We start from the raw sequence: 25,936 nt of genomic DNA on the forward strand, positions 1-25,936 counted from the left end.
GGCCCTCTTCTATTCATATTTCAATCTCTTATTCAAATAAGTGCATGATTGCTATGGGTAATTTGGACCCTAGCAACCAGATAGTCAAAATTGCAAACTGGAGAGCTGCTGAATAAAAAGCAAAATAACTTAAAAAACACAAATGATAAAAAATGAAAACCAATTGCAAATTGTCTCAGAATATCACTCACTACATCATACTAGATGTTCATTTCAAGGTGAATTTTATCTGTAATTAAAGGTGGTTGTTCACCAGTGAGAATGCTGTTTATCAGCAAGGTAGAAGTTATCTTGCATTTTACACATGGAGATGATTTTCATACTGGCTTCACAATATTGCACTGATTACATATGCAAAATGATCACTTAGGGGCACATTTACTAAGCTCGAGTGAAGTATTGGAATGAAAAAACTTTGAATTTCGAAGTTTTTTTTTGGCTACTTCGACCTTCGACTATGACTTCGAATCGAACTAAAAATCGTTCGACTATTCGAGGTACTGTCTCTTTAAAAAAAAACTTAGACTACCTACTTCGCCAACTAAAACCTACCGAGCACCAATGTTAGCCCTATGGGGACCTTCCCCATAAGCTTTCTTAGCAATTTCTGATTGAAGGAAAATCGTTCGATCGATGGATTAAAATCCTTTCGAATCGTTCGATAAATGCGGTAAATCCTTCGACTTTGATATTCGAAGTCGAAGGATTTTACTTCAATGGTCAAATATCAAGGTTTAATTAACCCTCGATATTCGACCCTTAGTAAATGTGCCCAATACTTTTTAAGATTCAAATAACAGAAACAAAAATCATGATCCAGATTAACGCAGAACAGGTGGCACTCTCATTGAGGACTCCTTTGCATTTAATTTGGACAGGTGGCCTGAACTGCTGAATGAATTGTCAAGCAATAACAGCAAATCTGTTGCAATGCACCCCATTTTTATAGACAATGACAAAAAACACAATTATACATGGAAATCAATTCACCAATTATAACTGGTGACCAAAAATGTAATTTTAGATGCAATGAGAATGGGGATAAGATCTTGGTTATCTTACATACAGATATTATTATGGCGTTGGGTAGATTACGGTATATGGATTATGAAATACTGTATGTTTAGAGGCATATTTATCAAAAGGTAAAAATATACAACACTATATTTTCGAGGGATGCACCAGATTCAGGATTCAGCCAAGATTCTGCCTTTTTCAGCAGGATTTGGATTTGGCTGAATCCAAAAAATCATGTGACTGTCACAAAAACAAGGACATCAAATGTTTTTTTAACTGTGCATGCAGTTCTCATTGCCCTTTGTTTCCCTAATTTATGTGCAATTAAGGGTTCGGATTTCGGCCGAATCTTTCACAAAGGATTTGGGATCCGATCAAATCCTTAAATAGTGGATTCAGTGCATCCCTACTCTTTTCCCCATTGGTTAGTTAGTCCTTAAGAATCCTTTACTATTATATGGACAGTGTTAATATTTCAGTCTGGTAAATAGTGTTGAAATCTAGTTACACTTTAATAAATATACGCCTCTCTGTGAAACCAGTGATTGGCACTTCTACTCCATCATCATCATTTAGTAGCCATTCAGGACACAGAATTGGATTCTTTTTTAAAGGGGAGGTTAATATTCGAAGGCACACCATCAGTAAAAAGAAGGTAGCAAATAACCCTCATCCTTGGTGGTATTATATGACAAACTCTCTTTGTGGTCCTGCAAGGACACTGAATATAGCTGCATGATGTTTAAATCAGCCTTTTAACTCATGCAGGTTGTAAATGTCTCCTTCATTCAATCTCAAGGACACAGACCTTACAGAAGATGTGTAAATGCAAAAAAATGTCTCTGTTATGTTAAAGGGATTCTGTCATGATTTTTATGGTGTCGTTTTTATTTCTAAATTACACTGTTTACACTGCAAATAATTCACTCTACCAGGTAAAATTTTTCTCCTGAACCAATAAGTGTATTTTTTTAGTCAATATTGGTGTGCAGGCTCGGGTCTCACCTCGGGTAATTTTGCCTGGTCATGTGCTTTCAAAAACAGCCAGTGCTGCACTATGGAACTGCTTTTTGTAAGACTATTGTTTCTCCTACTCAATGTAACTGAAGGAGTCGCAATGGGACCTGGATTTTAATATTGAATGCTATTGATCTACCAGGGAGCCGTTATCTTGTGTCAGGGAGCTGGGAGATATCACTCAAATTTGCAGTACAGCAGTAAAGAGTGAAGCACACGTCACATGACTGGGGGCTCCTGGGAAACTGACAATATGTCTAGCCCCATGTCAGATTTCAAAATTAAATATAGAAAAAATCAGTTTGCTCTTTTGAAAAACAGATTTCAGTGCAGAAGTCTGCTAGAGCAGCATTTTGAGAAAAAAAAAACATGTTTTGCCATGACAATGTCCCTGTAGGTAACTGGAGTTGAAAAGTGTAATTAAATCCTTGTATGTATGTATGTATGTGTGTATATATATATATATATATATATATATATATATATATATATATATATATATATATATATATATCCCTTTTGTAAAATGTATAATGAAGCAACAGAATTCTTAATGAATCAGATGAAAATTGAGCATAGGACTGGCCAGATATGGGATGACTTTGACGTAGTTGGCCAGCTTAAATATATTGCAATATATGGACAAACAATCCCTGTTTTGTTTAAAGGGTAAGGCATTTTTCAGTAGCAGTATGCACAAAATATTGATAATGGGTTGAGTGCAGAGTAAAGATGGGTGCTTAGAGTACTGTACTATATGTGCCCAGTTCACTTTACATAATTTATGTGACATACCATCTATTCCTGCCATACCCATTTTACAATAATTTTAAAACAACTTTCATAAAACCTTTACGAAGAAATTTCTTCAGTATTGTTTATTAAATACGTGTGACACTGCATTCTGATATCAAATCAGAAAGAAATAGTTCTATGATTTATAAATCCTGCCTCAAGGATTCACATAACAGCCAACCCATCTAATATACTGATGTGGATTAAAAACTATACAAGGTTTAAAGGAGCTATTAAATGTCATAACCACACACTGCAACACATGCAAAATGCCTTGTCTTCTGAGGTTAGAATGACAAAAATAATGTATAGTTCTGTATAGTTAGCTATATCATAATAAGGCAATCTATAGCTGCAAATATATTTTTTACATACCTAAATACCTGAGAAATGGAAAATGAAAACAAATGCAAATATGAGAGTTTATTTTATTGTAATTTAGAACATACCGCCTCTGTGTAATTACATTTGTTAATGACAACAGATTCTGCTGTGCCTTACATCTGCTCTATATATCTATATAGCTAGTATAAGCTCTACTCTCTACTCTCATACCAGAGTTAGGTCTCAAATAATGCCTTTTTTGAGTTAAAAAAACCAATATTAAAGGGATACTGTCATGGGGAAAAATTTTTTTTTCAAAATGAATCAGTTAATAGTTCTGCTCCAGCAGAATTCTGCACTGAAATCCATTTCTCAAAAGAGCAAACAGATTTTTTTATATTCAATTTTGAAATCTGACATGGGGCTAGACATTTTGTCAATTTCCCAGCTGCCCCTGGTCATGTGACTTGTGCCTGCACTTTAGGAGAGAAATGCTTTCTGGCAGGCAGCTGTTTTTCCTTCTCAATGTAACTGAATGTGTCTCAGTGGGACATGGGTTTTTACTATTGAGTGTTGTTCTTAGATCTACCAGGCAGCTGTTATCTTGTGTTAGGGAGCTGCCATCTGGTTACCTTCCCATTGTTCTTTTGTTTGGCTGCTGGGGGGGAATAAAGGGAGGGGGTGAGATCACTCCAACTTGCAGTACAGCAGTAAAGAGTGATTGAAGTTTATCAGAGCACAAGTCACATGACTTGGGGCAGCTGGGAAATTGACAATATGTCTAGCCCCATGTCAGATTTCAAAATTGAATATAAAAAAATCTGTTTGCTCTTTTGAGAAATGGAATTCAGTGCAGAATTCTGCTGGAGCAGCATTAACTGATTCATTTTGAAAAAAATTTTTTTCCCATGACAGTATCCCTTTAAAAAAAAGTATATTTTTAGAAATGGTGTGCCCAGTTTTAAACTACTACTACTACTGGCCAATAGAATGGCATTTTAACAATGAAAAATTATAACCACTCACTATAATATTTCACTTTCTATACAAGTTTTTTTTTTTTTTTTTAAAAGGGATACTGTCATGGAAAAACATGTTTTTTCCAAAACACATCAGTTAATAGAGCTGTTCCGGCAGAATTCTGAACTGAAATCCATTTCTCAAAAGATCAAAAAGATTTTTTTATATTCAATTTTGAAATCTGGGGCAGCTGGGAAATTGACAATATGTCTAGCCCCATGTCAGATTTCAGAATTGATTATAAAAAAAACCTGTTTGCTCTTTTGAAAAATGGATTTCAGTGCAAAATTCTGCTGGAGCAGCACTATTAACTGATGTGTTTTGAAAAAAAACATGTTTTCCCATGACAGTATCCCTTTAAGTATTTAGGTAGCTTTTCAGTAGCTTTAGGTCAGTGCAGAAAACAGCAGTGGCTTATCAGCATGTTACCATTCATGATCTTAGAATAAAAGAAGTCTGAGGGGTGGGTGTGCAAGAATTTTCGTGCTGAAGTCCGTTCAAGAATTGATGCAGTCACTGTGCGAATCTAGTGATGGACTTTTAATAAGAGACTGGAATATGAATAGGAGAGGGCCTGAATAAAAAAATGTGTAATAAAAGTAGCAAAACCCGTTTGAAAGCTGGAAATATTCAGAAGAAGAAGGCAAATAATTCAAAAACTGTAAAAAAAAGAAAAATTAAGGCCAAAAGTTGCTTAGAATTTGCCATTCCATAACATTCAAAAATTTAACTTCAAAGTCGCTTCTTGAACCTCCATATATTTGCACTCAGCACCTCTAAGTCCTTCCCACATTCTGTTGCAAGTTGTGTGCAAGTGTGCCTATTGACGCAGGGGAACATTATGCCAACAGCACCTTCAACATGATTTAGTTTAAAAGTTGTTGCTTAGAAAACAGACAATACACTGATAATTGTAAGAAAATGTAGCCATAGGGGCACTGTTTTATTATACTTACTTCAGCTGGGCACACCATATGCAACCCACTGTCTATACTGATATTTAAAAAATACGTTGAAAATCAAGATCCCACTTGAGAATATATCCTCTGTACTGGATTGAAGTTTTTTTCCTTTATTACCTTGTTGTACATACACTTGTAATGAAAACATGCAAAAATACTTAGGTTTCTTACATTAAACAGTATAAAATAACTATTGTTAAAAGTTTGTGATGCATCAGTCCATATGTGATTTTCTACTTTCGTCCCTCAGTGTCTATTATACCATACAAAAAATGGCATAATTTACGAATAATGTCACTGCACACTTTTTATAATTTCATCACCAGCACTGGCTCATCAGCTAGCTATACCGCCAGGAACCCCCCCCTCCCCCCTATAGAGATAAACCATTAAATAGTAAATATACATATGAAAAATATCAAGTAATCTGTAGTCAGTGTAACCTCTGCAACTTCTAAACATCCACCTCATAAACACCAGCATAGCTCCAGGGAGCCCAGAGTGTAAAACAGCTATTAACCAACACAAGTTTATAAGGTTGCACTTACAGAACAATGTAAGCACTAACAACCCAGCAGGGTGAAACCGTTCCCAACTTCATTTGTAACTCTTGTTGACTAGTACTGAAAATTGGATGGTATGCTTAGCACATTTTACTGTATCCAGCTTCCTCGAATGCATGAATCCTTCCATACTACATTGTTTTTTTAAATCAACCTCTTAAAAGGATAGGCATTAATATACATTTATATAAAAGTATTTGTAATATATATATATATATATATATATATATTCTCTTACAAAAGGGGAAGAAAACTGGCAGACAAATTAGTAAAAACGGATATATATGAGACTGACAATAGAACAAGGTTCTTAAGTACTCCAAAATTTGGAACGTTCCCCTGCTTGGGATGTGGGAGTTGCAGTTCCATAATCAAAGGTGACACAATTACACACCCACAGAAGGGTTATGAGATCCCCATAAAAGCCTACCACACTTCCAACTCAGACTCATTTATGCACTCAAATGCCCTTGTGGAAAAATGTATATTGGACAAACATCAAGACAGAGCAAAATAAGGATTAGGGAACATAAATACTCAATATTCATTTACATAAACACAATTCCTCGACATTAAAAATTTTCATTTTCGCGATAGTTCCCCTTTAATAGGAGGCTGACATTTAAAAGCTGCATGGGTTACACTAAACAAAGATCACTTGACATGCTTTATCTGCCTCTTTACTATTTTATGGTTTAACTAACTTATACCTATGCTGATTCTCAATATAGGAGAGCAAATGTAATTTTAGAAAGTTGGTACCTAATATACTATTTATTATTTAGATTGATTTCTTAATCTCTGGGATGTGAGTAATAGTTTGAATGCTCTATAAGATAACCTGATTATTTCTGTTAAAGTTGACTGAAAGACAGGATCAGAAAGGAAAATAGCATTCTGCATTCAGATTATAGTTATCTGTGCAGATTCTCATCATAAATCTTCATGTAACAGTCAAGCACAGGAGCAGGTCACAGTTTCATTAAAACTGAAATGAACTCATATCTACCTGTAAGTTATATACAGTTAGGCCCATAAATCTTTGGACAGAGACAACTTTTTTTCTAATTTCTGTACATTACCACAATGAATTTTAAATGAAAAAACTCAGATGCAGTTGAACTGCAGACTTTCAGTTTTAATTCAGCGGGTTGAACAAAAAAACTGCATAAAAATGTGAGTAACTAAAACCTTTTTTTAACACAATCACTTCATTTCAGGGGCTCAAAAGTAGTTGGACCATTGACTCAAAGGCTATGGGCAGGTGTGGGCAATTCCTTTGTTATCATTGTTATCATTATCAATGAAGCAGATAAAAGCCCTGGAGTTGATTTGAGAGGGGGTGCTTGTATGTCGAAGATTTTGCTGTGAACAAAGAACATGCAAAGGAGTTCTCCATGCAGGTGAAACAAGCCATCCTTAAGCTGCAAAAACAGAAAAAAAACATCTGAGAAATTGCTACAATATTAGGAGTGGCAAAATCTACAGTTTGGTACATCCTGAGAAAGAAAGAAAGCACTGGTGAACTCAGCAACTCAAAGTGAATGATCGTAGAATCGTATCCATGGTGAAGAGAAAGCCCTTCACAACAGCCAAACAAGTGAACAACACTCTCGAGGAGGTAGGTGCATCAATATCCAAGTCTACCATAAAGAGAAGACTGCATGAAAGTAAATACAGAGGGTGCACTGCAAGGTGCAAGCCACTCATAAGCATCAAGAATAGAAAGGCTAGATTGGACTTTACTAAAAAAAACATCTAAAAAAGCCAGCACAGTTCTGGAAAAACATTCTTTGGACAGATGAAACCAAGATCAACCTCTACCAGAATGTTGGCAAGAAAAAAGTATTGAGATGGTATGGAACAGCTCATGATCCAAAGCATACCACATGATCTGTAAAACATGGCGGAGGCAGTGTGATGGCTTGGTCGTGCATGTCTGCCGGTGGCACTGGGATACTAGTGTTTATCCATGATGTGACACAGGACAGAAGTAGCCGAATGAATTCTGAGGTGTTCAGAGACATACTGTCTGCTCAAATCCAGCTAAATGCAGTCAAATTGATTGGGAGGCGATTCACAATGACCCAAAACATACAGCCAAAGCAACCCAGGAGTTTATTAAAGCAAAGAAGTGGAATATTCTTGAATGGCCAAGTCAGTCACCTGATCTGAACCCAATTGAGCATGCATTTTACTTGTTGAAGGACAGAAATGCCCACAAACAAACAGCAACTGAAAGCCACTGCAGTAAAGCCCAGACAAAGCAATAAAAATGAGGAAACCCAGAATCTGGTGATGTCCAAGTATTAGAAATGAACATTTACTTTTCAGTTTTTTAATTTGTATTATTACTTTTGAGCCCATGAAATGAAGTGATTGTGTTAAAAAAAGGCTTTAGTTCCTCGCATTTCTATGCAATCTTTTTGTTTAACCCACTGAATTAAAGCTGAAAGTCTGCAGTTCAACTGCATCTAAGTTGTTTCATTTAAAATTCATTGTGGTAATGTACAGAACCAAAATTAGAAAAAAAAGTTGTCCAAAGATTTATGGGCCTAACTGTAGCTAAAGCCGACCATTAAGCCGATACACACCCAATACCAAGGGGTATAGGTATGGGATCTATTATCCAGAATGCTTGGGACCTGGGGTTTTCTGTAATTTGGATCTTCATACCTTAAGTCTACTAGAAAAGCATGTAAACATTAATTAATTATATCTTAGTTTTGGATCAAGTACAAGGTACTATTTTATTATTACAGAGAAAAAAAGGTTGTTTTTTAGAAATTGGATTATTTGATTATAATGAAGTTTATGGGAGGCGTCCTTCCCCTAATTCAGAGCTTTCTTGATAACGGGTTTCCGAATAATGGATCCTATACCTGTACCACTTATATCCCCCCCACTACTTATAACTATGTCTCGAAAATGTACTAGTGAACATTATCGAGTATAATATACCGGTGCAGGAAAACATGCTGCGTTTTCTATTTAAGTGTACAGATGGCAACAGGGAAGTTTTGACCAGAGCCACAAGTAGCTGCATTTTAAAAAGCTGCATTTTAAAATGTTGTATGTGCCAAAGCTCCTAAATCTAGATCAAGGGAAACAATAAAAAAAGCAGTTTAATAATTTTACAGACGTTGCAGACATTTTAGCTTATATGGACAAATAATTTGTGCGCTATTGTGTGTTGACCCCAAAATATACATAGCTTATCTCTTTCAACATAAGAATACATTTTGTGAAGACTGTTATATGTAGACAAATGTGACTAGGTAGTTTGTCTCTGTAATACCAAATCAAGTCTGTCCAGAGATTATACACAATCTTTTTAAACATGCAGGCTGAACAGTCCAATAACCTGAAAAACATCTCATGTTAAAAAATGTTTAACATATTTTATTTAAATGTGCAAGTTATTTCATATTTAAAGTTGACCTATAACTATTACTACTTCTGTGGCCAGTTAAGGCCATTCAATAGCAGGACAAACCATTCATATTATCTTGTTTTGAGTGCTTTCATCTCCCCCAGTATTCAGCCATTCTGATATTATTGACACATTTTTGCTCTTTTCAGAACATACAGTCAGGAGTTCATGCAAGAAATTGCTCTGGAGCTCCTTTTTAATGCTGGCAACAAACTGTTCCTCACAAATTGTTCCATGGGAGAGGGATATACCAGGTACTATGCCAAGCCTGCTGTTAAAGTCATTTCCAGTGTAACAAGCTAAATCTAACAATTTTCATTCACTTTGACCACAAATCAGTGGCAGTTGTTTCCACTAAGAACACAAGCCCATTCCAATCTAGAATATGGACCAGTAACATCAAAAAATGAAATTGTTTTAAAGTAATACAAATATAATGCAGTTTCTCCCTTCACTGGTAAAACTGCTGGGTTTACTTCAGAAACACTACTATTGTTTATATTAATAAGCTACTGTGTAGCCATTGGGGCAGCTATTCAAAGGGGAAAAGGCCTTATGTGTTATCTGTATCTGGATAACATATAACACATAATGTTATCTGTTATCCACAATTTATCCTGTGCCATATAGCCTTTTTTCAATTTCTGTCATTGCTATTCAGCAACTTCTTTCTATGAACTATAGAAGTGTTTCTGAAGCAAACAGATGAGTTTTACCAGTGCAGGGCAACACTACATGATACTTTCATTACTCGAAAACACTTTAATTTTTTGGTGTTACTGTTCCTTTGGTTTAAGCTGGCCATACAAGGGCAGATAAAGTTGCCGATATCGGTTGTTTAGACCAATTTGTCAGCTAATCTGCCCGTGTATGGAGGCTTCCCACGGGTCTTTGTGAGCGATATCTGGACATGATATAGATCGGGAAGGTTTGATTTTTCTCCCGACCCGTCGGAGCCTATTGCGCTCGACGTAATCCGATGGCTGAACGTTCAGATTTCCTGATATAGCCCTGCCGTTAGTGGCAAATCGGGGAAAAGATCCGCTTGTTTGGCGATGTCGCCAAACGAGCGGATCTTATAGTGTAACATATAGTAACATAAACAAAAACCTCAAGAAAACAAACCTTTTTTTTATGTTTTTGTGCCCATTGGCTATTTTCTTAACAAAATATCTGAACTTTACATGTTATTACTACATAATAAGTTAAAGTACTTGGTTAATCATTCATTGTTAACATTATCAGGATCACAAAGTGCAAATTTTTGCCTTAAAACTTCTGATATAAGATTCACTGGATCTTCCTCTTTGTGTAAACACTGGTTTCTGTTTGACCTGGACCAAAAAAGAAAAGAAAAATGTTATAAATGTATATATACGTAAATATGTAGTTCATCTAACCAGAAAGGGAGCACACCATTTAGAAGGTACCGCTCAACTAAATAAAAGACAAGATCTTATCCTGATAGCTAGTTCTGACATTTTGCTCAAATATATACAAGCTAATTACAGCATTTGTCATATAGGCGTAGGCCTCTTCTGCAATGTTTCCTGGTTTGTCATCTACTATAATGTATCAAAAGTGCAGTGAAACACTCAGCTACACACATAGTGTGGAATGCAGGTCTCTAAACATTTCACTTAATTTATAGCCCCAATCACCAATTTATGTATAGCAGATAATATATTTAAAAATGTACCAATCTCTATTTAGTTTCATCTTGTGGATATCCTTCAAAATTCCCATCATGTCTGCAAAACTATTGGATTTTGATAGGCACATTGAGTCTTCGTCATCATCCGACATATTGGTTTCTATTTGGCGCTGCAGGCTTATGGTTGAATCAACTAGTGAAGCAGAAGAGTATTCAGATACATCCAACTCATCTTCTTCTGTGATATCACTAATTACAAATGAGGTGGTGGATTGATAGGAGGGGCCATAGTCAGGAAGAGAGGCTTCCAGGTCCACATTTACAGGTATGGAATCCGATCCCAAGCAGGAGGAAACTGCAAAGGCAAGAAATGAGAAAGGCCCACTGTATAATAGCTTCCATATAATTTCAGTAAAATGTGTTATTGGATAATAGGTGGGTATGAACAATACAACTAGCTTGGCCAGTGCTGCACGAAAATATATGTAGCGAATCACAAACATGTGCTATCAACAAATACACTTGTAGGCTTCAAGCCAAACAGGTAAGATGAAATGCTACCAATGAAAAAGAAAACAGGGAAAAGGCTATTTGACAGGGCATCCCACAAGAAAGGCTTAAAATGCACCTGTCATGCTAGAACTGTTTCCTCTACCTAAGGTTAGGGCAAACATATACTTTAGGCTAGAAAATGCTTCTAGTAAGTATGCTATGCTCCATGCACCTGTGGGGGGGGGGGGGAGCTCCCGATATAGATGGTAATGTTGGGACTCTAAGTACAGGAGTGTCCCAGCTTGTTAATTATGCACATGCCTTTGATATCATACACATAATGAGCGAGCTGAGAGACTCATCCATTATGTGCATGAGTATCATGTAGCAAGAGCATTTTCTGGTCAAAATAATAATGTTTCCCCCATTAGTTTACCTAGGAAAACTATATAAGTTCAGGGCACTTCAAACTTTCCAAATCTGCTGGAATGTTTGTGGAATTGCACTTCTGTAACATATTTCTCATAATAAACAAAAATATATCAGAAGTATTAAGTAAGGCAAAAGAAAAGTATTTGTCGTTTCCTGTTTTATAATTGGATATTTGACTGATTTCACATCTTAAAACAAAATATATTAGAAAAAAATGGATCATGATTAAACAGTTTTTAAACTACTGTATTTAGGAAATGCAGTGTAAAGTGTAAGTTCATGGATGTGATGTTTACCTGGACGGATTCACATCACCTTATCCCTGAACTCAAACAAAACTTAGTTTGTATCATTGCCTGTCAGGAACAGTCATCTCTAACCAACTGGCCAATCCCAGTGAGAGGCAGCCCTGAGGGTGGGGAAAGACAATGAGGAAGTGACATCTTCTAGAGAGAGGAGGTCGGCGATGTTGTTGGCACATAGAGAATGAGAAAGACTCAGGGGCACGGGTGGGTCCCACATGGAGACTCATACATAAGAGTGTGACGGGGAAACTGGATTATATTAAAGGGGTTGTACACCTTCCAACACTCTTTTCAGTGCAGTTGGTTTCAGACAGTTTGCCAGAATTAAACACTTTTTCCAATTACTTTCTATTTTCTATCTGTGACTTTTTCTAATATTGAAGTGTAAAGTGTCATTTTTTTACCTTCTAAAGCAACTCAGGAAGGGAGGGGGGTTGCAGACCCTGTAAACTGATCTTAATTGATACATTTATTTGTAACATTTCTTATCTTTGTCCCTGCTGAGCAGAATCCCTGAATTTCATTGCAGGCAGCTGTTAGAATTGATACAATAGTTGCTAATACTCCAGAGATGCTGCTGAGAAATTTATTAATTTAATGTTGCAAAATTGTAATAGTTCAGAGCAGGGGTCAGCAACCTTTACTATCAAAAGAGCCATTTTGCCCCTCTCCCACTAAAGAAAAATAGTCTGGAGCCGCAAAACATAACGCAGCTTATAAACTTTTTTAACCTTTTTTTAATTTTAACTGTTACAACAACAAAATACAACAAACAGAAGTGCATTGTGTATATGCAGGGCTACTTTGAAATAAATTAAACACTGAATAGCCCTATTAAATGCTAGTGTTTTCATCTGTTTAATGTGACTTCTGTTTCTGAATCTCCATGATGATCGTCTCTCTCTTGTCTTGAGTGTGTGACCGCAGTAAGGACCATGATGCTGTGGCTCAGTCTTGCCTGTCACTCCTGGGATGTCTATACAGCCCTCGCACCTGCTGGCGGCTTCTTGAGTGTGCTTACTGCGGTCGCACACTCAAGAAGCCACCAGCAGGTGCTAGGGCTGTAAATACGACCTGACAGGCAAAGCCGCAAGACTGAGCCGCAGCAAGCAGGATGAAGAGCCGCATGCGGCTCTAGAGCCGCAGGTTCCCTACCCCTGGTTCAGAGTCTACGCCTGAATTGCAGAGCTGCCAGACTCAAACACCAGAGACAGGGACATTCTACTTCAAACTTAGAGTTTGGAAAAATAAAAAGTAATTGCAAAAAGTCTTTATTTCTGGTGAACAATCTGAAAACAACTGAACTGAAAAAGTGTTGGAAGGTGAACAACCCCTTTAAGGTCAGTGACAGTAATGGGCTGCTGGGCTGCTCCATGAAGCCCACATATCATCCCAATATGAAAGCATAATAAGGACAAAGTGCTGCCTTCTCCTCCAGATCACCCTCTGGGATTTGTGCTACCAGCACCATATGTGCCAGTGACTGTGCCAAGTCTGTGCCTACATATTACAGGGCTCCCTGTGCTTGGCACATCTTGAGGAAACACTACCATACCCTGTGGGCCTCTACTTTGCAGCGTGCACATGTGCTGGTTTACATGCCAGTGTGCAACTGATTGAAAGTACACCCTATATTCACCATTACTACCAGCTGCAAATGAATAACCACACAGGGGATCTATTTCCTTCATATTTTCCAGCTTCAACTCTCTTATAACCATCCAGAAGAGACTGGCCTGTGGGTTGTCAATTGTTGTTGCCGCTGTTTTGGTTTCTTCATTACCTAAATGTTGAGATGTGCTATTGATGACACTGTTCTCTAGCTGCCAAGAGTTATAATCAGTTTTCACATATTTCTATGAGAGTAACCTGCTGACAAGTCTCCTAAAGGTAACATCACAATGGATAGTAGCCAAAGAAAAAAGAAAATTTTCCAAGAAGAGCAAAATAATGTGCATAAAACACCAGTTTTTATTCTTCTAGGCTACGGGTATTTCAACAGCATGCTACAGTCATCACCATCAGCTTTAATAAATGGGAAACACAGAAAGTGCAAATGGCTTGCTCAGACTCTATAATACACTTATACACGCAACCAAACTAAAGCTTACAGACAGGAGTCAGTCAGTCTCACCCCCCAAGCCTTCATTAAAATCTGACAAGAATAATTGCAACCAACACACAATGGGTTAAACCACAGAGACAGCTAGCGGAGAATGATAATATAGAGAAATTAAAAGTGTGCTATGGAGAAACAACATGTGAGCAAAACAAATGCTCTGTATGAAGAGGTTTGGAGTATCATTTTAGAAATCAGCTTCTTCTAATACTACAATTTACGCCATGTATAATTATTTTACTAAAGGTAAAGCTATAGGTAGTGCTTGTCATTTACAAATACTTACAGTGCAAATGTATAAACATATAAAAGTATACAGTGAACTTCAAATGCATTCTTAGCTCTTATGTCATAGTAATAATACCTGAATCACCAGCAACAATTCTTGCTATCTGACTTCTCAGAATGCTAAGCTCCTCTTGTATGTCTGAAGACCTGTTCAAGGACAAGCCAGGTTTCTTTAAACAAAACATTTTTTCTTCTTTCATTTTCAGATTGGGGACAGAAGAATTTCTCTGCATCACTAAAAGTGGGCTTGGCCTCCATTTATGTTTCAGGGGTCTTGTGTCACTCCTAATGCAAAATAAAAGAATTATCGATAAGCAACACATTTTCACTAGACAAACCTGCTCATGAATAGTAGTGTTTTAGCTGTATCATGAGTCGTAGTATTTTAGCTCTATCTAGGAGAAAATGTCACATTTATTATAGTTTATTTTATTTGTAGCAGGAAATAATAAAATAGCGACAACTCTTTTTCAAGAAAATCTATGAGAGAAACAATCAGTAAAGTCAAAATATACTCAAGCAGTAGTTTTAAATGATATTCGGTGAATTATGCAAGACTAGGTTATCTGAAACTATGCTGTTATTTAAAATAGGACTGAATCTTTGCAACTTTACAGAATCTGTATGTTTGGCACCCCTTTACAATTAATATATTGGTCCTAAACAGAACATAAATAAAATGATTTTTTAACAGCCACCATGCTGCTGTTATAGATGTATCCAGGAGAAATAATAGGCATTAACCCCAGATCTCCTGCTCTTCATCATGGGCACCAACTCTTCACTTAGGTTCCAATAGGAACAACATCTGACCTACAGGTTCTAAAGCAACAATTCCCTTTATCAAAATGTCCCTGGACAAAACTAGGTCTCTATAAAAAGATATTACATAAAACAGCTCATATGTAAAACCCAGCTTCATGTAAATAAGCCATTTTCATAATAATATACTTTTTTAGCAGTATGTGCCATTGGGTAATCATAAATAGAAAAAATAAGGGCACCCCCTGGGATCGTATGATTCACAGTGCACACAAACATACCAAACAAACGATAGTTGTTAGGTCACATGAGCCAATTAACAGACAGAGTTCTGTATTTTGCTTCGACATCTGTTACAGTTAAAGTTGAAGTATTTCTGGTCCGGTGATCTCTGAGGCAGCACAGAGACCATCACAAAATGGTGGCTCAAGACAAGAGATGTAAAGGCAGTTTTTACTTAAATATATATTCCAGTTTGGTAAGATTCTTTCATATGCCACTTAATTTGACAAACTATCTGTTGCTTAAGTATTCAATTTGGGGGTATAGTTTTCCTTTAAAAAATAACTTTTGAAAATCCCCTCCACAACATGGTAAGATCTGTATGAAGTAAGCAAAAATCACTCTCATAATTAGTAACTCCCCCGGGGAGAAGCCCTACACACTGGAAAGGGGGGCCACCAATATGCCAAATCAGGCTGCATGCTTACTACAATGTATTTAGACATAAGTGAAACTATAACAGCGTAACCACTGTGCCCATGTTTCATATATCCATAGTGAAGTTAAGCGGTACAGAGGAGATGATGTCTACATTTTGTATACTGTTGATAGATATGAATAGCACTTCAAAGCAATATTGTTTTGGTTTAGCCTCTGATGTATACTGTACTAACTACAGGAACTTATGTGCACCAACACATTGGTTTCTTTCTTTCAGGACACAACATGATATTGGAGATAGGAGAATTAAGGTAACATAAGGAAGTACACAAAACATGAGCAGAAGGAATGGCCTTCCAAAAGAAGATGTGGAGACAGTAATTCAGTAATTTTATGCAATGGAAATAGTTTTTTTTTTTATTTGCAGAATAAAATACCAGATTATACATTTGGCAAAACAAACTGATGGTAAAATTGAAATGTGGGACTGCCTGCAACTAGACTGGAGGGTACTCAGGTCACCAAGTTTCAGCATTAATATATGCCATCAATATTTGTTGACTCTGTCTGAGAAATGTGAACAATTAATTGAACTGACAAATCATTACCTCACTCTTGCGTATGTCTCATCATCATCTGCAGCAATCCACTTAATGTCAGCTAGTGTTGGGACCATTGGTGTATCAGTAAAATACAAGTTAGAAGCAGATGGTAGAGCCTAGAAAAAAAGATTACAGTCACTGATTTGTGAGACTGAGAAACAGCTTAGTCTGGCATTAGCCATAGGCCAAGGCCAGAAGCGGATTCACTCCGTGCCCCAGCTCCATTGATTTGAATAAGATCTGCATGCGTGCAGTTACATGCAGTGAAGGTTGGCCTGAAAATGGCTGCTTTCAATGGAGATGGGGCACAGAACAGATCCAGGCTGAAAACAGTGGAGCCAATTCTCCGTCTGCCCTTTGCCTTAGAAGAGTACAAAGATAACTATGTCACCATTCACCAAAGTTTTTATGATTGCTTTGTCCTGAAAAAAAAAACAACAGCTATGCTATTGTTATTTTTTTAAATAAGAAAGAACCCACTACAAAAAGCACTACCTCAAAGCAGGCTCGAGTGCATGGCTTCAGTGGCAGATGAGACCCAATTCTCCTGACCAGGCTACGTGAAGATCCACATGGCTTGTTCTCCCATACTGGTACAATCTGGAAAATAAATATACATTTTTATATAAATGTGTGCAAAAATTATATATGTTGATGCATTAGCGATACATATCGCGCATTCTCAGTCACAGCTATCTGAAATGCCTGCGCATGCCAGCATAACAAAGCCACGTTTAAAGTGGTTTTAAATGCAGAATAGTAGAGTACAGCGAATTAAACCAATAAAAACAACACATATAGAAATAGGGTTTTGGGCACCCCTGATCAAATTATATGTTCTCTCATTTTTTTTCAAGTGAAAAGAATAGAACACTGCTGGAAACAAAAGGAAGCATGGCGTATTTCTGCAACTTTTAACCTTGACATTGCCATGCCACATGTTGCTATTAAGCACACAGATGATCACAGTGCTACGCAATATGTTGGCGCTATATAAATACATGTTAATAATAATAATCTTGAAAAACTTTTATTGTATATTTATGGTTTCAAGACGATAGCACCAAATATACTTTAACCTTTAATAATATGCTGCAAAATTAGAAGTATTGGTATGGACGTTATATGCTCCTTTTAAGAGGTGGTTCACCTTCAGATTAACTTTTAGTGTGTTATACAATGGCCTATTCTTATTAGCAACTTTTCAAATGGTCTTCCTGTTTTTATATAGTTTTCGAACCTCTTTTCAGCTTTCAAATTTGGTCAGCCATCTTGGCTTTCAAAAAGGCTTGCGAGGCTACAATTTTATGGTTACTTATGTTTCTATTCAGGCCCTCTACTATTCATCTTCCTTTCTGTCATTCAAATCATGCCTGGTTGCTAGGGTAAAATTTACACTAGCAACCAAATAGCTTCCAAAATTCAAAGGGGGCATGATGGACTCCCCTTGTAGTTCGGATATTAATCCGTTGTATGGCAATGATATAAATATAACCATTCAGATTTGAATTTTAGAATTAGTAGGAAAAATAAATCAGATGACGTTCTAGCCATTAATTGATAGACAACAATCATATGAAAGTTATGTCCCGGAAATAGTAGTGAAAGTCACCCATGAATATAGTCAGATAGGCGATACATGACTGGTTGCTATGGTAATTTGGACTCTAGCAACAAGATAGGTGCTGAAACTGCAAACTGGAGAGATGCTGAACAAAGAGTTAAACAATTAAAAACCACAAATAATACAAAATGAATACTAACTGCAAATTGTCTCAAAGTATCACCCTCTACACCATATTAAAATGTAATATAATGTGAACAACTCCTTTAAAGTTTTAGGATGGCGAATGAATCAAAGTCCTGACCTCAATAATATAGAAATGTTGTGGAAGGAGCTGAAGTGATTATGCGAGGAAGCCCACAAATGAGTTGAGGCTGTTCTGCAAGGAGGAAATGGTTAAAATTTCCTCAAAGCTGATGTGCAGAACTGATCAACAATTACTAGATATATTAAGTTGCAGTTATTGCTGCCTAAGAGGGACACATCAGTTAGTAAAAGCAAAGGTTCACATAAAAAAAATATATAATTTTCCTTAATTATAAGCACTACTGTATGTTTTTGACTCCTTTATACAAATGGGCACTCATTATCTAGTTGTGAGAATACAGTTCATGTTTTAATTTTTATTTATGCAGAAATTTCTGAGTTTGAAAGCTAGATAGTAATATAACAAAGGTAGCTGCACTCAAAGAATGACTGGGTGCACTAAACTAGTAACATAAAAAAGCTAAAAGCCAGGCACTCACAGGTCCTGTGAAAGTGTAATAAGTGTAAAGTTTATTTATGAACCAAAGTTTCAATCTCCTTTGAGACCTTTGTCAAGGTTACAGTCGCCATTCAGAAAGGGGCGCCAAAGTTCTCTATGTGGTTGCTAGGAAACAACCACATGTTTACATCTCAATGTGAAATCTCACCAGGATAGTGAGAATTAGCAGATGCAAAATGTGTAAATACCCTGTGACACAAGTGAACCATTAAAATCAATGTCGTGAGAAGTGGAGATATCACTTTTACTAGATCATGGTGTTAAAAAGTATACAGTTAAGTGTACAGATTCTGTGTAGTACTGAGAGTATAGAAGCAGTTAAAGTAAAACGCGTACCAGGTAGTGAGATTCAAAAGGCAGCAGGATCAATCCAAAGGGTTGTCTGGGTAGGAACAGCTGCCCAGAAGTAATACAGAGGGTCACAGTCATCACTTTTAAATTAAGTTTAAGTACAATGTAGAGTGAGATATTTTGAGACAATTTGCAATTTTTTAGTAGCTATCTGGTTGCTAGGGTCCAAATTAGGTTTTATGGATTAAGAGAGCAGGGTTTAACAATAAACCCACAGCTAAGGGGAAGGGGAAAACATTTTTTACTTCCTTGTTTTCTGACAAAAAGTCATGCAATTTCCCTCCCCACCCCTAATTTGCATATGCAAATTCGGATTTGGTTCGGCTGGGCAGAAGGATTCGCCCGAATCCGAATCCTGCTGAAAAAGGCAGAATCCTGCCACAAATCCGGGCCTCTTTGCAAGTTTCACATCTGTTGCAGGGAAATGTTTGAGGAAGAACACATCTAAAGGTGGCCATAGACGCAAAGATCCGCTCTTTTGGCAACATCGCCAAACGAGCGGATCTTCCCCCCATCCTGCTGCCGCTGCTAGAAACCTTTCTGAAAAGGCACCATCAGCCTTCCTGTCCATTGGATCTCGGAGACCTGTGCTGTCTTCCAGGGGAAGCGTTATTCTTTTAATTGTTTGTGCTACTGGAGGATCCAACTTAGGAGCATTACCCCAAACCTTAGAATCAGCCACATCAAAAGGAAATAACATGTTCAACTTCTTTTGAAGAAAAAATTTCCTATCTAGATTAGACCACTGATTTTTAATTGTCCCTTTAATAGCTTCATCCAGTGGAAAGCATACGTTACTTTAATTTATGTTTGCAAAAAGTTTACTTGATTTTTTGGGTGGTTCTGAGGTATCTTCCAATCCCATTGTTTCTCTTACAGCCAATATCAGAGAATCTATGTCTTCTATAGGAAAACAATCTTCCAAATCTAAATATACCGACTCAGAATCTGGTTTACATTTTGATGGACCTGGTTCAACAGATTCATCTGATGAGATACTGTCAAAAAGAAGGCGATCTTCAGCAGGTGTATCTTATCTTGTTTAACCTGGCTAAAAGATACAAAAGCTTGCACCATTGCATACTTCATCCAAGACATTAATTCCTCAGAACCAGCTACAGTGCCTGTTGGACTTTTAATCTTTTCTTCACAAGCCCCACATAATTTATTTGTTTCAGTGGACAAAAATTTGCCCTCACAGCCCAAGCAAGTAACTTACGAATTTTTTTTAGAAATTTCTTTCTTATCCTTAGACGACTCATTTGGGGTATCTTTATTTTTGCCTTTCACTTCCCCTTTCTCTGGTGCAGTGTCAGCCATACTGAAAGACACAAGCAAACCCGGACCTTATTATATATACCCTAAAGTATTTTATTCTCCACCCATACATATAAGGAGACTTATTTGTGCCTTAAGTGCGCAGAGTTTGGGGACCGAGACAGCGGCGTGTACACCCAGGAGCGGCCATCCGCCGCCATGCCGTGTGCTGTAATATGGCCAATAACCCGGAAGTGATGCGAATCAACGTCACTTCCGCTACTCGTCCGTGCTCTGCGCTTCCCCAGGTTTACTGTGCGCACAAGCCGGGGGCCGGCCATCTGATCGGCGCCCTAGACTTACAGGCAGCTTTCTTTTCCAGGAGGCATATTCATCTGAGTATCGCCCGGTTGTTTCCCACTCTATTAACACGGAGGCACATTCATTTGAAAGGCCTCCACTTCCTTATTCCGCATTTATGACGGTGAACAATTATCTGAAAGACGCCGGTACTCTATCTAATACACTCTAAAATCTTCTTGACAGCTGGAACAACGTATCCTTCACCGGTAGGAAAAAAACACTGATTGGTATTTGGGGGGAAGGTACCTTTATAGGAAGGATGGGGAGGAGTATTTAATTATGCTGGGCGATGTTTTCCTACCCAAGGAGGAGCTCTCTCTGTAGTAAGTGCTGCCAAGGGACATGAGGGAAAGACCATTTCAGGCGATATTGTCAGCAAAACTGAAGAGTAGCTGCCTGCTTGGCCCTGCAAACATAGATAGATTGCACTGGGAACGATATAGATTTTTAAACCTGGCCGATCAAATTTCTGACAGATGTCGGACAAAAAATCGTAAGATGTACGATCGTTCGAATCCCACTAACCGCACGATAATTTGACGGATTGGTCGGACTGCACTGAAATCAGTCGGTCACTAACGAAGAATCGCCGCGTCTACGGGGACCTTAAAGAGATACTGACATCAGAAAATAACCTTTTTTTATTATCTATCATAACATTGTCTTTGAATGCTATTTATAATTTTGCCATAAAAGTATTTGCCTGATGCTTTTACATTACCTTTCTTACTACCCTGTTCCTCTATGAGGAGGCTGCCATATATGTGCAGCAGGAGTCCGTTAGCATTAGAAACTCTGACAGGCTGAGAGGGGACTTCAAGTAACAATTAATTACATAAGCAAAAAACGATCAACATGACCTATAGGTAACGTTTAATGTAGATTAATATTTTGAACATTTTTAGTGTCAGTATCACTTTAACAATAATTTTCCTCAGACTAGGAGGTTGTCTATAAAACAAGAGAAGTAGTTCAGGGAATATTTTCTTTAGTCAGGGATCTGTAAGGAGCATGGGTTTGCAGGTCTATGGCTATGTTTCTAATAATGTTTAGATATGGATTTTCGGTACCCTGTTGTGTTTCTGTCTTTTGTTTGTTTTTATTGAAGAGCGTGTCTCTCCATTCTGCTCCATGCCCCATTACCATTTCTTGAACCGCTTCCACTTGCATGCAGTCACATGCAGCAGAGCAGAGCGGTCGGCCTAAAAATGCTTGCCAAAATGATTTAAAAAAATGTAATTATTTGCCTATAATACACAAAAGCCATGAGTTCTGATGTCATCAGTTATAAACGGTGAGTTCTGATGTCATTTCTGTCACATGACTCACTGAGACTTGTGTATTATAATAAATAAAGTACCCCCTGTTGCAAAATATGAGGATATTAGAAGTAACCTCGGAGTTTCATGACCTGTATAAAAATACTTGGCTGAAACTCCTCGGTAACTTATAATATCCTTATATTTTACAAAAAGGGGGTACTTTATTCACTATATAATGGACTCTAGAGAAGAAGGCCTTACCCAGGGGTGCTTCGCCAATGAGGCGAGTTGAGGCTGTCGCCTCAGGCGGCAGCGCCCCACTAGGTCCCAGGGGCAGCAAAAATGCTGCTCCTGATAATTTAAGAGCGAATTCCGGGGGAGGGGGGCAGCAGCAACTGCTGCTGCCTCAGGCGGCGGAGGGGCCAGGATCGCCCCTGGCCTTACCATAATTTAGAGCTTTCTGGATAAAAAGTTTACAGATATGGGATTGCATACCTGTAGTAAAGTGTTCTACTGTTTTAGCCATGGTTCAGGAAAAGAAACAAAAAAAGACGTTTTTTGTGGTAATGTGATGCCATTTTTGGCTAAGTACGAATGCAAGCTTTCTACAAAAAAATAAAATAACAACTAATGAAGAAATGTAATTTTTAATTTTTTCATGGAAAACTTGCATTGTGACATAAATTAGCCAATAAATGGCATCACGTTAAAAAATGAATAAACGTAGTAAAACTTCACACAGAGCACTAAAACTGCTTCATAAATCAAAACCATACGCCTGAGTGCAGATATTTTCAGTCATTATTACTGAGATGTTAATTAGAAAGGTCTCTGGAGTTTTGCGCCATTTAACAGTTAGAAAGGTTTACATACATACTGCGTAACACGGCCCTAACATGTAGTCCTTGGCTAATAGCCAGTCTCATGACAGTATGTTGCCTGAGGTGGTTTCCTAACACTTTTAGTAGAGATTGAGAGAACAAATGATGAGAAAGACAATAAACTAACGCCTCCTTAACTAGCCACACACCTAAATATGAGCGCAGTATAATACATAGGTATGCTGACAGCTAGCAACTAAGCCTTGGCACCGCCCATACTGTACAGAGGAACAGCCCATTCCCCTCACCTTGGTCCGCTTCTTCCGTCCACTTCTCCGCCCCTCAGGACTCTCATAGGCCTCAGCTTCGTCCTTGCCAAAAAGATTCCTCTCTGGTTCAGCAGCTGCACCTAATGAAGCCATAGAGCAGGGATAGAAATAATCGGGTTTGCTCACAGGACGGTGTTGTGGTGAATGGAGCTATTCTGTCGCGCTCCGTTATACCGGCAGTTCAATTGCCCTTCGCCTTGCTACAAACCTATAGAAAGGGTTGCAGATAGGGAGGAAAGGTATGACGTCACATGGAGGCGGGCCAATGGATGATGTCGCATGAATGAGGGAGGAGAATGAATAGGGAAGATGGGACCTGTCAGCACAAAGAGGAGATCGCGTAACTGAAAGGGCAGACAGGAGGGAGAGATGCAAAGAGCAGAAGGGACATGTCAGCACAAAGGGAGATGTTACCAGCAGTGGGGGAGGCAAGATAAGGGGCAATAGGGGGAGAGGCCACACACTTGCATTTGGTCCATAGGTGTTCTGAAATGGACGCTGGATTTGTGCTCTGATAGAGATGTATTAAAGTAGACATTTTGTGTAAAAAATAAGAATGTACCAGTGCATTATACTCATTTAGATATAGAAGAATTGTCCTTAAAAAAGTAGTGTTTCAGGCTAAATTTGTTGAACATTTCTGCAAAAACCCTAATAATCCCTTCACTTCCCTTCTGCTTCCTGCTCCCTGAATTCCAAGGCTGGGAAGAAAAATAAGCACCTGCTTTGAGGACACTGAGAGTAACATCCAAAGGGTTGGAGAGCAACATGTTGCTCAAGAGCTACTGGTTGCGGATCACTAGGGTTGCCACCCGGCCTGTAAAACACCTGCTGGGGCCGGTATTATAAATTTACCAGCAATGTAGTTGCTGGTAAATTTGTAATACACCTAACAAAAGCCCGTGGCCTGCCCCCAAACTCACCTTTTTTGCTGGCTTCTTGTTAATAGCAACGCAGAGGCTCCGACCCCTTTGATATCATGATCCGTCCCAGCCAATCACGTACCATGGCTCCGCCCCTTTTGCCGTCACAGCCCACCCTTTTGTTCCCACCCCCTCCACTGGCCGGTGGAACTTTTATTAAAAGGTGGCAATCGTAGGGATCACTGGTGTAGAGAGATTGGTGAATTGCTATTCAAAAAGAGATCCCATTCTCAGCCTGAAAACTATAGGCCTGTTAGTCTGACATCAGTGGTGGGAAAGCTTTTGGATGGGGTAATAAGGGATAAGATACTTGAATACATTAGAAACCACAATACTTCATTTATTTTATGTGTAACACATCTTGCCAGACTAATCTAATAACCTTCTTTGAGGAAGTGAGTGGAAACCTAAACTCTGTGTGTGTGGGGGGGGGGAGCAGTGGATGTGATCTACTTTTTATTTTACTATAGCCAGAAAGTTACTGGTTAAATGAATGAATATTGGCCTGGGGAATAAAAAAGATGGCAGATGCGGTAGTGCTGCGGTTTCTGCCTAATTTCTTCTCACAAGATCCTCCATTGTTACTACTTCCATCTGTTGCTGGGTTCTTTGCAGCTGGGCTCTTTGCGACTGCTGCTGGGTTCTCTGGGCCTGGTTTCAGGTTCCTGGGGCCAGATGGGTGCTCGTGCTAGAGATGGCTGCATGAGAAGGAGATATGGAGCTTCAAGCAGCGATAAAGGAAAGTTGTGCATGTTGGGGTTATTGGCGGAAGAGGTTTATGTGGCTGCAGGGATGCTGAGGCTAGCTGCTGGGCTAGGGTTGCCACCTTCTCTGGAAAAAAATACCGGCCTTCCTATATATTTATCTTTTTGTCCTATTAATAACATTGGTATCAACCCACATTTTTACCGGCCATGCCAGTAAAATACCGGCCAGATGGCAACCCTGGGCAAAAGAAAAATCATAGGAGAGCAGAGAGAAAGCAGAAGCATGGAAAGAGAGCTGACAACCAAATGCTGCCAACTATTCTCCTTGCCAAAGTCTGTTCTATAGATAATAAATGAGATGATATTAGACGATGATGCACACAATGGGAGATGAGGGAATGTTGTGTTTTTGTGATTACTGAAACTTGACTTCAAGGGAAAATCTAGCCGTTCAGCTAGATATTCTGCCCACTTTTCCTGTGGATAGAAGTGCTGAGTTGTGTGGCAAGAGCCAAGGCGACCATCTATCTTTATACATTTATAATAGCTGGTGTATGAATGTGACCCATCTTAAAATATTGTTCAAAGTTGGTACAATTTCTAATAGTAACATACAGACCATTTTAGTTTCCAAAAGAATTTTCATACTGACAATTGCATATGATAATTGTGTATGTGCTTCAGCGCAAATGTCATCAAAGCACTAGCTGAACTATACAATGCTATAAACGTGTTGCAAACAGTGCACTCTGATGGAGTTTTTATTCTACCAGTATGTTGATTTTGCAACAAGAGGCAAGAATGTTTTAGATCTAGTCTATTCAAACATTAAAGGTCTGTACCACAGCTGAACTTTGGTTTCCTATATCATCTCTCTGTTAAACTGATTCCTACTTATAAACCATTGTCTGAAGGCTCAAAGACAGCTGTAAAGGAGATCAAAGTGTGGCCATAAGGGTCTATATCAACATTGCAGGATTGTTTTGAGTGTACAGATTGGAATATGTTTAGAGATGCTGCTACCTATGACGGAATAGTAAACTTGGAGTAATATACTATGACATGTTATTTAACTAAATGTATTGAAGATTTCACTGCTAAGAGCTACCCAGAGCCCAAGTTTTCTATAGAAATTAAGAGAAAAT

General features: G+C 38.2%; 1 protein-coding gene across 1 annotated transcript; it reads right to left on the reverse strand.

Moving 5' to 3' along the window:
* Nucleotides 1-10,266: 10,266 nt before the first annotated feature.
* On the reverse strand, nucleotides 10,267-23,362 carry mtfr1l.L (mitochondrial fission regulator 1-like L homeolog). The gene is made up of 6 exons (NM_001092285.1): nucleotides 23,141-23,362; nucleotides 16,944-17,048; nucleotides 16,455-16,564; nucleotides 14,498-14,706; nucleotides 10,831-11,140; nucleotides 10,267-10,465 (listed from the first exon to the last, which is right to left on the reverse strand). The coding sequence occupies exons 1-6, from the start codon at nucleotides 23,252-23,254 to the stop codon at nucleotides 10,354-10,356; spliced, it is 960 nt and encodes a 319-aa protein (NP_001085754.1). The 5' UTR covers nucleotides 23,255-23,362; the 3' UTR covers nucleotides 10,267-10,353.
* Nucleotides 23,363-25,936: the final 2,574 nt, after the last annotated feature.

The sequence above is a fragment of the Xenopus laevis genome, chromosome 2L (genome assembly GCF_017654675.1).
Source record: "Xenopus laevis strain J_2021 chromosome 2L, Xenopus_laevis_v10.1, whole genome shotgun sequence".
In the NCBI taxonomy this organism is placed as follows: Eukaryota; Metazoa; Chordata; class Amphibia; order Anura; family Pipidae; genus Xenopus; species Xenopus laevis.